Source organism: Notamacropus eugenii, chromosome 3 (genome assembly GCF_028372415.1).
Source record: "Notamacropus eugenii isolate mMacEug1 chromosome 3, mMacEug1.pri_v2, whole genome shotgun sequence".
NCBI classification, from domain to species: domain Eukaryota; kingdom Metazoa; phylum Chordata; class Mammalia; order Diprotodontia; family Macropodidae; genus Notamacropus; species Notamacropus eugenii.
This window is the reverse complement of record NC_092874.1, coordinates 273,299,610-273,315,454: the sequence shown is the minus strand read 5'-3', so window position 1 is coordinate 273,315,454 and position 15,845 is coordinate 273,299,610. Positions and strand designations below refer to the sequence as shown.

Below are 15,845 nucleotides of genomic sequence, written 5' to 3'. Positions count from 1 at the left end.
TTCCTTCAATTTAATTCTGAGGGAAAACAAAACAAGCAAACAAAAAGAGCAAAAGCACTAGATGGTATAGTGGACAAGGGAAAGGAGGGAAGGCGATGATCAATGAAGAACCTGTTTTGTGCCAGGCACAGTGCTGAGCACTTTACAAATATCATCTCAATTATACAATGTATTTGGAGTCAGGAAGACCTGATTTCAACCTTTTACGTGCTGTGTGACTTTGGATGTCATTTAATCTCTCAGCCTCAATTTTGTCCCCTATGAAATAGGGATAATAATGAGAAGACATGAAAAGTACTTTGCCACTAACATAACAATTGATTAACAGTCCAATACCATATATCTGTGTGTTTCTATATATGCATGTATAGATATATATGTGTGTGTATAAATATATATGTATGTATACACACATATCTAAATAAGTGTGTATATATATCCGTATGTGTGTATATATACATGCATATATATATATATATATATACATATGTGTGTGTGTGTGTGTACACACACACAGAGAGTATTGAGCTGTGAATCAATTCTTACGTTAGTGACAGAGCACCTTACAAGTCTCATTATGTATAGGAGGTTAATAAGAGACTAAGTCTTTTTATTTATAATCTAATACAATTTTTAAAATATTACTATTAATAACTTAAGAACTTACTTATTATTAGAAACTGAACTCTGACACTTTCACCACTTACGGCAGGCAGACCCAGCAGCAGGTGATTGTCCTAGTAGATCTCGGTGGGTCTACCAGTCTCAAGTCTCTCCCCACTCCTACTTCTCCTAAAATGATGGACTTACTTTTAAGTTTTATTTGCATTATTAACATTTTCCCTATCACTTTCTTAAGTCTAAACCATCAACAAAACAACTCAGACTCTGATTTGTATTGTTTGCCAATTTCCAATTTCCTATTGGCGGCAGGATACCTCTGGAAAGGACCTTAGAGTCTAGTTTGTTTACCTCCTTCATTTCACAGATGTGATTCCAGTCCGGGTACCTCCATACCTGGTGCTCCACATGCTACCCCATGCCACCTCTGTTGTTGCTGAATAACTACAGCTCAAACCTTCATTTAATAAGAGAATAAGTTGCCAAAACTAGAGAATATGGCAGAAATATAACCTAATGTTTTAATTCTGAAAATAAATTGTTCCACTATACAAAATGCATGACTTTCTAAGCTCAATAATTTTAGGTTATTTAAAGTCCTGTGGTATTGAAATAGCTTCATTTCCCAGGGATTTTTTAAGGTAAAGTTCTAACTCATTTTAAGTTATTGCCTAGTGTGTGCATGTGTGTATGTATATGTATATGGATCTGTGTATACACACATACATAATACATACATATATACACACATTATGTATATATAATATATAAAATATATAGTCTCTATCCATCCTTCCATTTATCTTTCCATCCATCTATTCATTAAACTATCTCTCCATTTATCTATCCATCCATCTACCCATCCAACCATCCATCCATCCATCCATTTACCTATTATCTATCTACCTATCCATCCATCTATCCATCCATCTATCTATCTATCTATCTATCTATCTATCTATCTATCTATCTATCTATACATTTATTGATAAGCCCATTTTCCCCTGATTTTATTGGATAATAAGTGAGACTATACAGCTTTTGCACCAAACCAAGGAAAGACAATTTTCCATAGTCAGGATGTGTAAATACTTTTTTATTCCCCCTACAGTCTTAGAGACACAAGCCAGTGACTCAGGAATGTGCTTCTCCCTTTAGGCTCCATCTATTTCAGAGCACATCTGTCTCAATTTCCGCTGTTGCCTCTGCCTCCTTTTGGTTTCTCCCCAACTCTTTTTCCTCCTTAATCTGACTCACAGACCCTCACAGATGGAAACAGTCTGTTTCTCTGTAAAAAGGGAGTTTGCTCACTTTCAATTTTATCAGATTATTTCTAGCCTAGTTCCTTTCTAATAGCCTTGCATACTGTCTGATTTTTCCTTTGCTGTGCTTTTGATTTGAAATAAACAGTACATAAGTAATGCCCTCCAACAATGTCTGCAAAACTCTATATAGGACTTCACTATTTCTGACCTAATTAGTGCACAGGGTTTCCCATAAGTCTTAGAATAATTTTAAACTTAAAAAAAAAAAAAAGCTTTGAAAGACTTTCCCCCCCCCCCCCCATGTATCTTGTTTCTCAGATGTAAAGAACTTAGCAAACCTTAAAGTGCTATCACCGTCATTGTCAACCTCATCATTATTATCTAATAGGATATTTGTGAGGCACTTTGCATACTTAGCTAGCTAGTTAGCTAGTAGTAGTAACAGTAGAGTAGTAGGAGTAGCATTTTTCTCAATAACCAAGAATTTACAAATTAATAAAAATAATTTATCAAAATTATCAGAAATGGCCTTAATTATGATTCCTTTCCATTTCAGAAATTTTTTATTTCCTTTTTTACTACCTGTTATGGATTTGAAATTTCATTGGTATGAGGAATGATGTTTTGTTGTTTGTAAAATGGACCGGATGGCCTCTGAAGCATGATCCAGGTCTGGATTTATGATGTTGCAAGTCAAGATTTTGGGGGTTTCAATTTCCTAGATTTCCCATAGAAAAAAGAGGGCTAAGTTAAATGGTTTCTGAGACACTTTCCAGATCTAAACATATGATCTGGTGACATGTTTAACAATAAATATTATTGATATCTTTTGCTTTTGTATGGCCAAAATTTATGTGCATATACCTCCTATATAGCAACATTTTTAAAGAAAAAAAAAGAGGGAAAAATCAGCAAAACTGATCAATACCTCAAAAAAATCTGATCCTATAACTTTTAATAGAGATTCTTACCAGGCACTGAACATTTTAAATCACTTTTTAGCTCAACTTGGATTCTCAATAATCTAGGGCTTGAAAATTACTGAAGAATCTATCAGAAGCATCAGAAATGGAGTGAATTATGACTTTTCCACTTCATAATTTTTGTTTTTCTTTATTCTATCTGTTTTGAGCTTGTGATTTCATTATTATGGGGAATATGGATGACATCTCAATATCATCAGTGTATTCCCAGTGAGGAAACTCCCTCTACCAAGGCAAACCATCCCCTCTTCTTCAATTTGTAGACTTATGCAATTGCCTGGGGCATTGGGACATTCATCACAGAGTCGGTAGGATCAAGTAGACTCTAGTCTTCTCTGCACTGAAACAGGCTCTATGCTCAAGGTACAATGGTGCCTCTCCAGGTTTATTTGCAACATTCAGAATAAAACAGTTCTCTGGAACAATTCTCTGGGAAACAATTGATAATAGTAAATCTTAATTAATCAGAAAATGAGAGAGAGCAACGGAAAAGTCAGAGACAAGAGATTCCCCATGTTCATATTAATAGGTGTGCTCAGAGATGGGAAGGATGGCGAAATGGGGATTTCATTCTGAGATTACCTTTTTCAGAAGGGACAATTTAATCTGTTTCTTAAAGCAGCAACTGCAGTAGAATGAAAAGAGAACCATCTGTGTGACCTTAGGCAAATCAATGACCTCGACCTTAGCCTCTCAGTGTCTAGGGCAATTCTCTAAGGTAATGACTTGCAAAGGAGGTGCTATTCTGCATAAAGAGAGGGAGTTTCCTTATCAGGAGTTCCACACATAGTTCCATAGTAGTAGTAGTAGTAGTAGTAGTAGTAGTAGTAGTAGTAGTAGTAGTAGTAGTAGTAGTAGTAGTAGTAGTAGTAAGTGTTAGTAGTAGTAGTAGTAGTAGTAGTAGTAGTAGTAGTAGTAGTAGTAGTAGTAGTAATAGCAATAATAGTAGTGGTGGTGGTGGTGGTAGTATTAGTAGTAGCAGCAGCAGCAGATGCAGTAGCAATCAATAAATACTTATCTTGAATGCAGATTCAGACTTCTGGCAGCTCTTTTATCATTTGAGCTAGCCCATCCATTTCTGTGGATTACAGATTGTAAACTTCAACACTCAATGTGAATTTACCCACCTAGTTTTGTTTGTTTTCGACCAGACTTTTGGTTTCATTTTGTATAAGAACTCTTGATAAGGAAACTCTATTCACACAGATTAACTTTCTCTTTGCAATTTGTTTTCTTAGTGAATTGCTCTGGTAATGAAAGGCTAAGTACCCACTGCAAGCCAGGGCTTATGCTAAGCACAAGGAATACAAAAGGCAGCAAACAGTCCCTGCCCTCATGGAGTTTACGGTATAACTGAGGAGATAATGGGCAAACAGATGAATACAAAGTAAAGTACATATACCAGGTAAATAGGAAATAACTAAGGGAGGGAAGGCTGATCAAGGCTAAGAGGGGCTGGGAAAGGCTTCCTGTAGAAGGTGGGATTTTAGTTGGGACTGAAAGGAAGCCAGGGAGGTCAGTAGTGGGAGCAGAGAAGGAAGGGTTCCAGTCATGTGGGGCACCCAGAGAAAATGTTCAGAGCCAAGACATGCAGTTGATGTTGATGATAATGAAGATGATGATGGTGATGGTGGTGGTGGTGATGATGATGATGATGATGAAGTATACTTATAATAATATAATTTTATATTAATAATATAGTATTTAATAATAAATATGTATAAATATATCATATTTGTGTATAACAAAATATTTATATATAATAATTTTATATATAATGTCATAATAATGTAATTTTATATTATTTTAAAAATTTTTATAGTGGGAAAAGATCTAAAGGCATTGCATCAGGCCACGGGTGTGTAACCTAAAAAGGCCATATGCATCTGCGGCATAGGGGAGGATTTGGAATCAAAGACTTTGGGTTCAAATATTGCCCCTGAAACTTCACTGTGTAGCTTTAGAAATCACATTAACTCTTTCAATCCCAGCGAGATGCTATTATCTCATCTCCAGCATTAAAAGGATAGAGGAGGGGGTGAAGATTGGTTTAATCAGTGGATAGTAAACTTGGAACTGTAAGTGGACTCAGACCACATAGTCATGTAACAATAACAAAATAGTGACTGGCATTTTTATGGTACTTTAAAGTTTGCAGAGTGCTTTACATTTGATCCTGGGAGGTAGATACTATCACTATCTTCTTTATACAGATGAGGAAACTGAGGAAGACTGTCAGTCTCTTAGGTAGGATTTGAACTCAAACATTCCCGACTCCAAGTCCCAGACTGTCCACTGTGCCATCTAGCTGCTTTAGGCATCTAGTTCTGACCCCCTCATGTGAAACATAAAGAAATTAAAGTCTAGGGTAGTTAAGTCAACCGGGGTTAAAGGACACACAAGTAGTAAATGTTAGAGGGAGTCTCTGGTTTAAATTCATTTAAAATCAACTAAAATGTTTTGTTTTGTTTTGGTTTTTCTCTTTATACCTCCCTACCACCATAAAAGCTACAAGATTATATTCTTCTCTTTTTGTCCTATATCTGGATCTCCAAATACTTTTTGACTTTCTTGTCAATTTGATGCCTAGATGGCATGCCAAAAAGGGTATACTTAAATATGAAATGTGGCAAATTAAAGGGTCATAGAGCTAGAGCTGAAAGGAATTCCAGAGGCCAGTTAGTCCAATCCTCTCATTCTATGGATGAGGAAAATGAGGCCCAGGCTGTTTAAGTTATTCGTCTAAGGCCCATCAGAAATAAATTGGTCAGTTGGTTGTTATTCCTGGTGCTCAGAGAGGATCAAAATGGGGTCCCTCTGTTGGGGTCAGTTTACAGTAGGTGCATCTGTGACTGATCAGAACAATGGTAACTCAGAAGACTCTGTCACAGTTCGGGCACAAATAGTCCATATGAACATTTGGGGACTATTGATTGGTGCGGGGAGGCTGCCCAATGAAAAATAGAGAATTGGAGGAGGTCTTTGCTGCAAACACGCACACACACACACACACACACACACACACACACATGATCTTCCCCTTTCAGATCAGAGACTTCAATCAACACAGCTTAATGATGTCTCATGGAACCCTTAGCATCATATCGCCAACATGGCTGTAAAGTATACTGTTTCCATGTCTGTGCTATGAAAGCATTGACTTCCCACAAATCTGTTGGTAGTACCTGTTGTTTTATGCAGGTGGGAAAAAGGTGAAATCCCAGTTTAAGAATCAGTAATTCTTATGCTAACATGAAGTGAATCCAAGTATCCAAGCTTAAGCAAATGTAGTCATGCCTGTATAGGTGTATTTTATTCCTGACTGATTAAAATTCACTGAGAAGGAAATAGCAATACTTTGATTTTGTTGTCTAGTTATGTCCAGCTCTTCCTGACCTCATTTGGAGTTTTCTTGGCAAAGATATTAGAATAGGTTGCCATTTTCTTCTCCAGGTTATTTTACAGATGAGGAAACTGAGGCACATAAGATTAAATGGCTTGTCCAGGGTCACGTAGCTAGTGTCTGAGGCCAATTTAGAACATAGGTCTTCTGACTCCCCGTCTGGCACTCTATCCACTGAGCCACTTAGCTGCCCAAAAATACTAGTGAAAGAGAAGAAACTACAAGATTATTGACTTGGAAGAGATCTTGGCCAACTTCTAGTCTGTTCAAATACAGTTGAAAAAATTGAAACCCAGAGAAGGTAAGTCTTCCCTTGCCTTATGACAAAACCATGAACTGGAACAAAATTGTGGATAACTTTTAAAATTTCAATTTGTACCTCCTTTCAATCATTCATTCATGCCATAAGAATGTATTCATTGCCTATTTTGTCTAATAGTAATCCAGTCCAGGGTTGCTAAAGGGTTCAATTCATTCATGCTACAGGATTGAAGGTGATCTCATTAAAACTACAGTGGAGTTTAATTTTACAGAGTGCTATTCTTTTAAATGTACTTGAACCCTAGGTGGCAAAGTAGAGAATAATGAGGTCAGGGATATCTGAGATTAAATCCTGCCTCTATCTAGCTCTGTGATTCTGGGCAAGTCACTCACCTTCCTACCCTCACTTTTCTCATCTGTAAAATGGGCGTAATAATGCCTCCCAGAGCTGTTGCTTAGATCAAACAAGACCCATACTTTGCAAGCCTTAAAACTTGCAAGCCTTAAAACTTTATATAACTGCTATTTTATTGTTATTTAATATTATTTATTTTATTTCTATTATTATTATTAACTATGGTTATTTTTTTCCTTATCAAGTAATAAAGATACCTTTTCTATAAAAGTTATATGTGGGAAGAAAAGGCAATGTCTTTCCCCCTACCCCCACTTCCCATAAAAGTCTTTTAAAAATAAATGTCACTACTTAGCAAGTAATAGAAAGGATAGATGGATCAAAGAAACCCAGATCCTACAAAAGGAGAAGAGAAAAGCAAACTCACATTTACATAATTCCAACAGTTGTGTCCTACCTTATATACATTGTCTTATTTGGGTCTCAAAATAGACCTCACAAGCTAAGGTATTAATATTCTAGGTATTATCATTCTCTCTTTATAGATGTGTACACTTAAGTGGAGAGACTCAGTGGTGGTCACATCAGAGAAGGAATTTGAATGTAGGTCTGTCCGAAGGCATGTCTTGAACTCTACTACTCCATGCTGTCTCTCAAATAAAATACCTTACGGGTTATAAAGCACTTTTCACATAACATTCCTGTGACCTATACAGTAGTAGTCAAAAACATAATAATGGACATTTGAAAAGTATTTTAAAGTTTGCAAATTGCTTTGCCTCCAATGTGAAATCTCATTTGAGCTTTTGAAAAGCCCTATGAGCAATCTTACATAAATATCATTATTTTCATTTTTAGGTGAATTACAGCTCAGTGACTTGTTTAGGGTCTCCCAGCTAATTCAGATCAGAATCAAGTTTTAAATATAGATTTCCCTGATTTCAAGTCAGAGGCATTTTATAGTACAGTACCTTCTACTTCAGGACAGTTAGAAGAACACAAATAAGTTGTTTTGTTTGTTTTTAATGGAGAAAATGTTAAAGTTTGAAAATGAAAATAAACTGGGGAGAAACATCAGCTTGATCTATGATTATATGGGCCAATGATTTCTTGAGGACAGCATCATCCTGAACCCCAGAACAAGGCTGACCTCTTGTGGTTACAGTTGAGACATGGAAGTGTATGGTCCTAATGATTCCGAATGATGAAGGATGGGCACTGAACCCTCTGTTTCTACCAGATTGAAATCGTGACTGTGATGCCTTCTGGGAACAGAGAACTTCCCAGCCCACCACCACTGCCCCAGGAGCCAGAGGAGGAAGAATCCACAGCCAAAATGATTGATGGCTCCTCCCCACATGGACCAGATTTCATCAGTGTCGTTGGTCCTCAAACCAATGAAGGTTGGTAAATACAGAGTTGAATTCTAGATTACACGATGTTAGCTCCCACTGCTGCCAGAGGTCTTAAGTTCTGGAGGAAAGGAGAATAGGGTGATAATTTCCAGACTAGAGCAGAGGAGAAACAAGAGATACGTATGCATTCTTTTTTTTCAAAAAGGTAATTTGTTTCTCAGTGTTGATAATCCTGCTTCTGATACTAGCTCTGTGAAATATGGGCCCCAGTTTCCCTAGATGTAAACTAAGGGGGATACCCAGATGTTCTCTGATGTTCCTTTCAGATTTATATCTAAGGTCTCAGATTTTCAATAGAACTATTTACCTTGCACTGAACATCCCTTTTAATTGATTGATTCACTAATTCATTAATTCATTCATTTATGTACTCACTTTTCATCCATTCACTTATATAGTCCTTCATTTATTTGTTCATTTACTTAGCTGGCCATTCATTCATTTATCCTTCTATTTGCTTGTTCATTTGTTCTTTGTTTATTAATTCATTCACATACTGATTAATAGTCCAGATGTAGTTATTTCATTAGTTTAAGGAACTCCTACTAAGAAAACACCATATTCCAATGCAACTCAGCAATTGTTTTACAGCTTAAGTCTGAGAGAGCTACTTAGACCATGGAGGAGTTTGTTAAATTACTTCCCATGGTTGTCCAACCTGTATATGTCAGAGCCCCTTCACTATATTGTGATGCGAAATCCAGAATTTTCCACTGCATCAAGTATGGAAAGAAAATAGAAGGAAATGTGTGTGTGTGTGTGTGTGTATACACATACATATATACATGTACATATATATGTATGAATATGTATTATGTGTATCTGTAGGTATATGTATGCATATGTGTATTGATCTATGATTTTACGAGCCACTAATTTTATCACACACATGTATGTGCATGAATACATACATATATGTACATGTACGCTTATGTATATACATATATATATACACACATATACACATCTGTTCTATACAATTATTTTGAATGAATTAATATGTACTTTAAAATATAAGAAAATTGACTTTTTTTAAAAAATGTCTCATGGCAAAAAGCAAGTATCACTTAGAATAACTGGGAGAACTCAATAGAATTAAAATTCCACATCTACTTTGATTGCTTGACCTAAACTTCTTTGGTTTCTTCCCTGAAATTAGCACTTTGCATTTTTCTATATAGTCATAGGTCATAGTTTCAATACTGGAAAGAGTCTCAGAGCTCATCTGGTACAATCTTTTCATTTTAGAAATGAAGAAAGGAGGCTTAGAGAGGTTGGTATCTTGTCCAATGTCACAAGAACAGTAAATCAAAGAATCTATATTCTCTGGCTCTTGAGTTCAGACCTTTTTCTGATATGACCAAGGAACACATTTGTGACTTCGTTACATAGGCAGTTATTTAGATTTTCATCTCTCTTTTTAAAATTGCATACTCAGAAGAGGACATAAGGTTCTGACATCAACAATAGATTACAAAGTCGAAAATAATAACATTTCAATAACCAAAATAGCTGGTGATGCAGGAAATAATAGAGTATCCAGCATGAAATCAGGAAGACATGAGTTTAAATCTTACCTTAGACACTTACTAACTGTGTGACCCTGAGCAAGTCACTCCATCTCTATTTGCCTTAATTCGCTGAAGAAAGAAATGACAAACTACTCTAGTGTTATTGCCAAGAAAACCCCAAGTGGGGTCATGAAGAGCTAAACATGACTGAAAGGACTGAACAGAAAACAATGTAATTAATGATAAGGAGAATTTGAATTTTTAGTAGAGGAGACAGCATAGAGTGTTGTGCCTAGACCATGAGCAGGAAGAGCCCTTCAAGTTCATGATGTTCTCCCCTTCATTTTACAGACAAGGAAACTGAGACCCCAAAACTGAAAGGGATTTAACATCAAACCATAATCTGGGGCAGCTAGGTGGTGTTGTGGTACACAGAGTGCTACATTTGGAGCATGAATATTCATGAATTCAAATCCAGCTTCAAATACTTACTAGCTGTGGAACCCTGGGAAAGTCACTTAATTCTATTTGCTTCAATTTTCTCATCAGTAAAATGATCTGGAGGAAGAAATGGGAAATCACCCCCAGTATCTTCAATAAGAAACCTCCAGATGAGATCATGAATAGTCAGATACACAAATGAACAACAACTAAAACAGTTACAAGCTGAATATGGATTTTAAAAGAATAAATTTCTTAATTATTAAAAGCCAAATAAAAGTTTTTAAAATTTTTGCAATTAGACACTGATGTTATATCTACATCATATTTTTCTTGCTTTAATTTGGGTAGAAACCTGGTACTAAAATAATAACAATATATATTCATATAGCACTTTAAGGTTTGCAAAGTGCCTTATGAATTGATCTCATTTGAGCCTCACAAAAACCCTAGAGGATGGGGCTTCTATCATTCCTGTTGTGCAGATGAGGAAGCTGAGAGTCAATTAATGACTGGCCCAGACTCAACCTGTGACTGAGGTGATATTTGAAATTGGGTCTTCACATCCACCATTTTATCCATTGGCTGACCTACCTGTCTATAATAGAAAGAGGGTTATTCTGGGAGTCAGACAAATAGCAACCACTCTAAGTATCAATTTTTTTTTTCTCATTTGCCAAATGATTGGCAGTTCTCAACATGATCCCGGGACCCCTATGGAGATTCCTATGACCTTCCCAGGGTTCCTCAAGATCAAAATTATTTTCATAATAACGTTAAGATGTTTTCAATTCCAATACAGTACATGACATCATATATAACACAAAGAAACAAAAACTCTGGGAAATCTTCAATATTTTGAGAATGTAAAAGGGTCCTGAGAACAAAAGGTATGAGAACCACTGGATTGGATGACCCCTTCTGGCTGTAAAATGCTTTGCTCTTGATTTTTTTTTTCATTTAAATACTAGATATTTAAGGGCAGATGTAGTGGATAGAGCACCTGGCTCTGGAGTCAAGACTCAAGTTCAAATCTGCCCTCCAACACTTGACACTTAGTAGCTGTGTGACCCCAGACAAGTCACTTAACCTTGATTGCCTCATCCCCCCAAAAAATTAAATAAAAACTTTCGCATCACAAAACACTAGACTTTATCAAAAAGATAAAACCTACCAAAATATGCAGCTATTTATATCATGTTACATTATGTCACACCATCTCATTCTTCTTTAGCGAAAAAAAATTAAATGAGCTTCCTTAATTTTATGCCTTTGTCTTTTCAGACTTTCCCACCTGTCTCCTGTGCACGTGTATGAGCACCACAGTCTACTGTGATGACCATGAACTTGATGCTGTCCCTCCTCTGCCCAAGAACACAGCCTATTTCTATTCCCGATTTAATAGAATAAAGAAGATCAACAGAAATGACTTTGCCCATCTAAGTATGTATGAATGATGGCTTTAAGTCCCTTTTGTCCCCTTCACGTGCTGCTTTTGGTGTTGACTGCTTTTAGTTTCTTTGTTTTGTACTACTTGTGAGGTAGGGGGTGGGAATCCACATTTTCATCATGCTTACCATGTGACAGGAACTGTTCTGAGTGCTTTATCTCATTTGATCCTCATAACAACCCTAGGAGGTAGCTACTTTTTGTTATCTCCATTTTATAGATGGAGAAACTGGGGCAGACAGGGGCTAAAGGATTTGAGCTCTGGTCTTCCTGACTCCAGGCTAAGCCTGTGACAATGAGGATGAGTTCTTATTCTGTGATTTTTACTCTTAGAGAACTATATGACATGTGCATGGTGTAACGTATACATACATAATGTGTATGTATGTTGTTGTTCAGTCATTTCCAACTCTTTTTGACTCCATTTGAGATTTTCTTGGCAGAGACATTGGAGTGGTTTTCCATTTCCTTCTCCAGCTCATTTTACAGATGAGGAAACTGAGGCAAACAGGGTTAAGTGACTTGTCCCACTATTAAGTGTCTAAGGCCAAATTTGAAGTAAGGTCCTCCAGATTATTCACTGGGCTACCTAGCTACCCCTTGACATTAGACAGACAGACAGACAGATAGATAGATAGATAGATAGATAGATAGATAGATTGATAGATAGATAGATAGACAGACAGATGATAGATGTAATATATACTCTAATAGAATATATATGTATGCATGTGTGTATAAATATAAAATGTACACACAAAAATTATATATACATACATACATATATACATATATATGTGCATATATGTATGTATGTATGTGTATATATATATGTATATGTAGACAACCTGTAGATACCATAGGTGCCAAGGTCAAACCTGAATTGGTGATCTTTCTTCAAATAACTTTATTCTTGGATGCATCTGTCATCTCTTTTATATCTCTCTGGGGATACAGATTGTAACTCATCTGCATCTACTCACCTGTGAAACTTTTGGCAATACCCTCCTGTAAATCTTGTACCTAACACACTGAGGGCTTCCCCATAATTTTTTTTTTTTGGTATTGTTGTTTAGTTCTTCAACTAAAAAGATGAATTTTTGTCATCATGAAACATTTTTGTTGCAAGATTTGGTTTACTGCAAATTTGACTATCAGAAAGCATATCCAGGGATACACCTACTGAGAAAAGTCTCCTTTAAAGAGCAGTGATCATAGGTATTCATTGGATAGATGAAATAATGAATGGGTTGTGTTTTTTAAAGATAGCAGGCCCATTTCTTCACTGAAATTAAATGTTCCTATAATTGAATAAATATGCATAATACCTGAGGGAAACCTGAATATTGCAGGAAAAAGTAAAGCATTTGAATGATAGCTCACTAGACACAGAAGGCTAAATTCACTAACTGTCCATCTCTAAGAACAATCATCATCTCTTGATTTCTTCTTTGCTTTTATAGAGGCAAAAAAAGAGAATATACATGGATTTTTTTCTGTTTACTTTTTCTTCTAGGTGATTTAAAAAGGATTGATTTGACATCGAATTTAATATCTGAGATTGATGAAGATGCTTTCAGAGAATTACCCCAGCTTCGGGAACTTGTCCTTCGTGACAACAGAATCAGGCAGCTTCCAGAGTTACCGTCCACACTGACCTTCATTGACATTAGCAGCAACAGGCTGGGCCGAAAAGGGATAAGACAAGAAGCATTTAAAGTAAGTTTAGGCTCTCTCTCATTCTCTCTCTCTCTCTCTCTCTCTCTCTCTCTCTCTCTCTCTCTCTCTCTCTCTCTCTCTCTCTCTCTCTCTCTCTGTCTCTCTCTCTCTGTCTCTCTCTCTCTCTCTCTCTCTCTCTCTCTCTCTCTCTCTCTCTCTCTCTCTCTCTCTCTCGCTCTCGCTCTCGCTCTCGCTCTCGCTCTCGCTCTCGCTCTCTCTCTTGCTCTCTCTCTTTGTCTCTCTCCTTCCCATCTTCTCTCTCTACATTCTCACCCCTGCCCCTTCTTCCTCCTCTCCTCTCCCCTTTCTCATATGTCATCTACCTTTAAAAATTATACATATCTAAGAGAAACAAAATGACTTACAGATATTTTGTTTTATTCTTTTATTAAAAAAAGGAGAATTACCTATTTCACTCAATTTAAGAAAAGTAAACAAAGAAGGGGTCTTCATGAAGGTCCTGAGAAACAATTGTCATCATCAAGAAGCATTAATCAAAGTGTCCAACACCTAGCCAGTGCTGGGCTCATTTGAAATTGCACTGACTATAAAAAACTATCTTATCTTTGCTGTAGCTATTAGTCATCAATCCCAGTCTAAGACATCCTTGTATTCCCACTGTATGTTATTTTGTTTTTACACTTCTTTAATGAGTTTCATGTGCTATTCTCAATATTTTGTTCTTTCAGATGAATTGATATTATTTTTCTTGTTCCATAAAATAAATCTTTGGTGGTTGACTGGTAAAAAAAAAATGTTTCATGAGAGCAAAAGTCAAATTGCAATAGCTTTCTTTCACTCTTCACCAAATTCCTGTCTTTGGCTTTCTAATAGGATATGTATGATCTCCATCATCTTTACATTACGGATAATAACTTGGACCACATCCCACTACCATTGCCTGCAAACCTCCGAGCTCTCCATCTTCAGGTAGGCTTTTAGCAGGGGAAAGGTTGAACAAAGAATGATGTCCCATTTCAGAGAGAAAACTGATGGCAAAGGACTTATTCACCAGAAAATGCATTCATCTTCTGATGATGATTTGGAAGAATGAAATGCCATATCCTTTCTTTGCTCTTGACGTCTGAATCAGAAGATGTGTGTTTATATCTTGTCTCTATAATTCCTTGCTTGTGTTACATTGGACCAAAGTGAGGTGTTTGAACTAAAGCTTTCTTCAGCTCAAAATCTATGATCCTATGTCCTCTTTTCATTCTGAAAATTAGAAACTAGCATAACACTTATTTTGTACATCTAATAATTTCTAGTTAGCACTTTTAAAACTTTAGAAATGTGTCCCTCTTTATCTGCCACTGTTTATTTGACATGTTTCTCTGAAAGAAAAAATACAAGATAACTACACTGGCATTAAGTAGAATAGTAGAGTGGGGAAGTATATTCACTTGTAGGGGCAGGGGAAAAGATCATAGGATCATGGGACTTTAAATTCAAAGCTAAAAGGGATCTCAGAGGCTATCTAGTCCAATCCCCTTATTTTACATATGAGGAAACTGAGTCCCAGAAGATGAAATGACTTGACCAAGACCACATAGTAAAATTATTCTAACTTACAATTCCATTTTATTAGTTAGCTCCTGGCAAAGAGGTTCTATTCTCAGGATTTCATCTCATACTTCATACAGGAATTCACACTCCCTCTTCATCTGTTTTATTTTTGTGTGGGGAAGGACAGAAAGCAATCCCGTAACTGTTTGCATAAGGAAATTCCCACCTCCTTTCTCACAAACTGACATGATGGTAAGATTTAGTATTAGTTGTTTTTTTTTTTTTTTAATTAGGCATCACTTCTCCTTTTTAAGAATCATTGGGATATCAAACATGTTAATATAAAATAAATAGCTTGGCTTAATCCATGGTCAAATAAATTAATCTTCCATTTCAAATGTGGAAAATATCTAACCCACAGGTTGCATCACACTCCTTTCATAATTACTTCCTAGAATATGCATTAGATACCTGGAGGTGAGATGTCATTTATGCCCAGAGTAGCAAAGAATGGACATGTTTAAAACTGTATAGTAGTCACATCAGACAGAACCACAAGATGGCACTGACATGGCAGAAGAACTCGTCTGTATGCCATAAGACCAAGTTTTATTATTTAGCCAAGCTCCCTTATTTTTACAGTTGAGGAAACCGAGGTCCAAAGAGTCTATCACTTGCCCAAGGTAACAGATAGAAGAGAGTTACAGGGCTAGAATTTGAACACAGGTCTGCTGACCCCAATTCCAGCATTCTTTTGCCCCACATGGTCTTACTGTTTCACAGAATGATAGAATGCTAGTATCTGGAGAGATTGTCTACCTTCTAGATGATATGTTTTCTATCTAGTAGAGGAAAGAGCTGAAGTTCAAGGAGCTTAAGTGATTGGTTCAAAGTCATATAGTAAAAGGGAACAATA

At 36.4% G+C, this 15,845-nt stretch overlaps 1 protein-coding gene across 2 annotated transcripts in view; it reads left to right on the top strand.

The window, feature by feature from the left end:
* EPYC (epiphycan) overlaps positions 1-15,845 on the top strand; it is a 42,766-nt gene that overhangs the window by 21,848 nt on the left and 5,073 nt on the right. The window contains exons 1-5 of one of the 2 annotated variants that reach the window (XM_072655552.1): positions 4,111-4,274; positions 8,129-8,291; positions 11,540-11,698; positions 13,221-13,423; positions 14,258-14,353. In XM_072655552.1, coding sequence (XP_072511653.1) covers positions 8,147-8,291; positions 11,540-11,698; positions 13,221-13,423; positions 14,258-14,353 — 603 coding nt within the window. In that variant the 5' untranslated portion in view covers positions 4,111-4,274; positions 8,129-8,146. Of the gene's footprint in view, positions 1-4,110; positions 4,275-8,128; positions 8,292-11,539; positions 11,699-13,220; positions 13,424-14,257; positions 14,354-15,845 lie in introns of those variants that run through there. The other variant, XM_072655551.1, reaches the window with a different exon arrangement.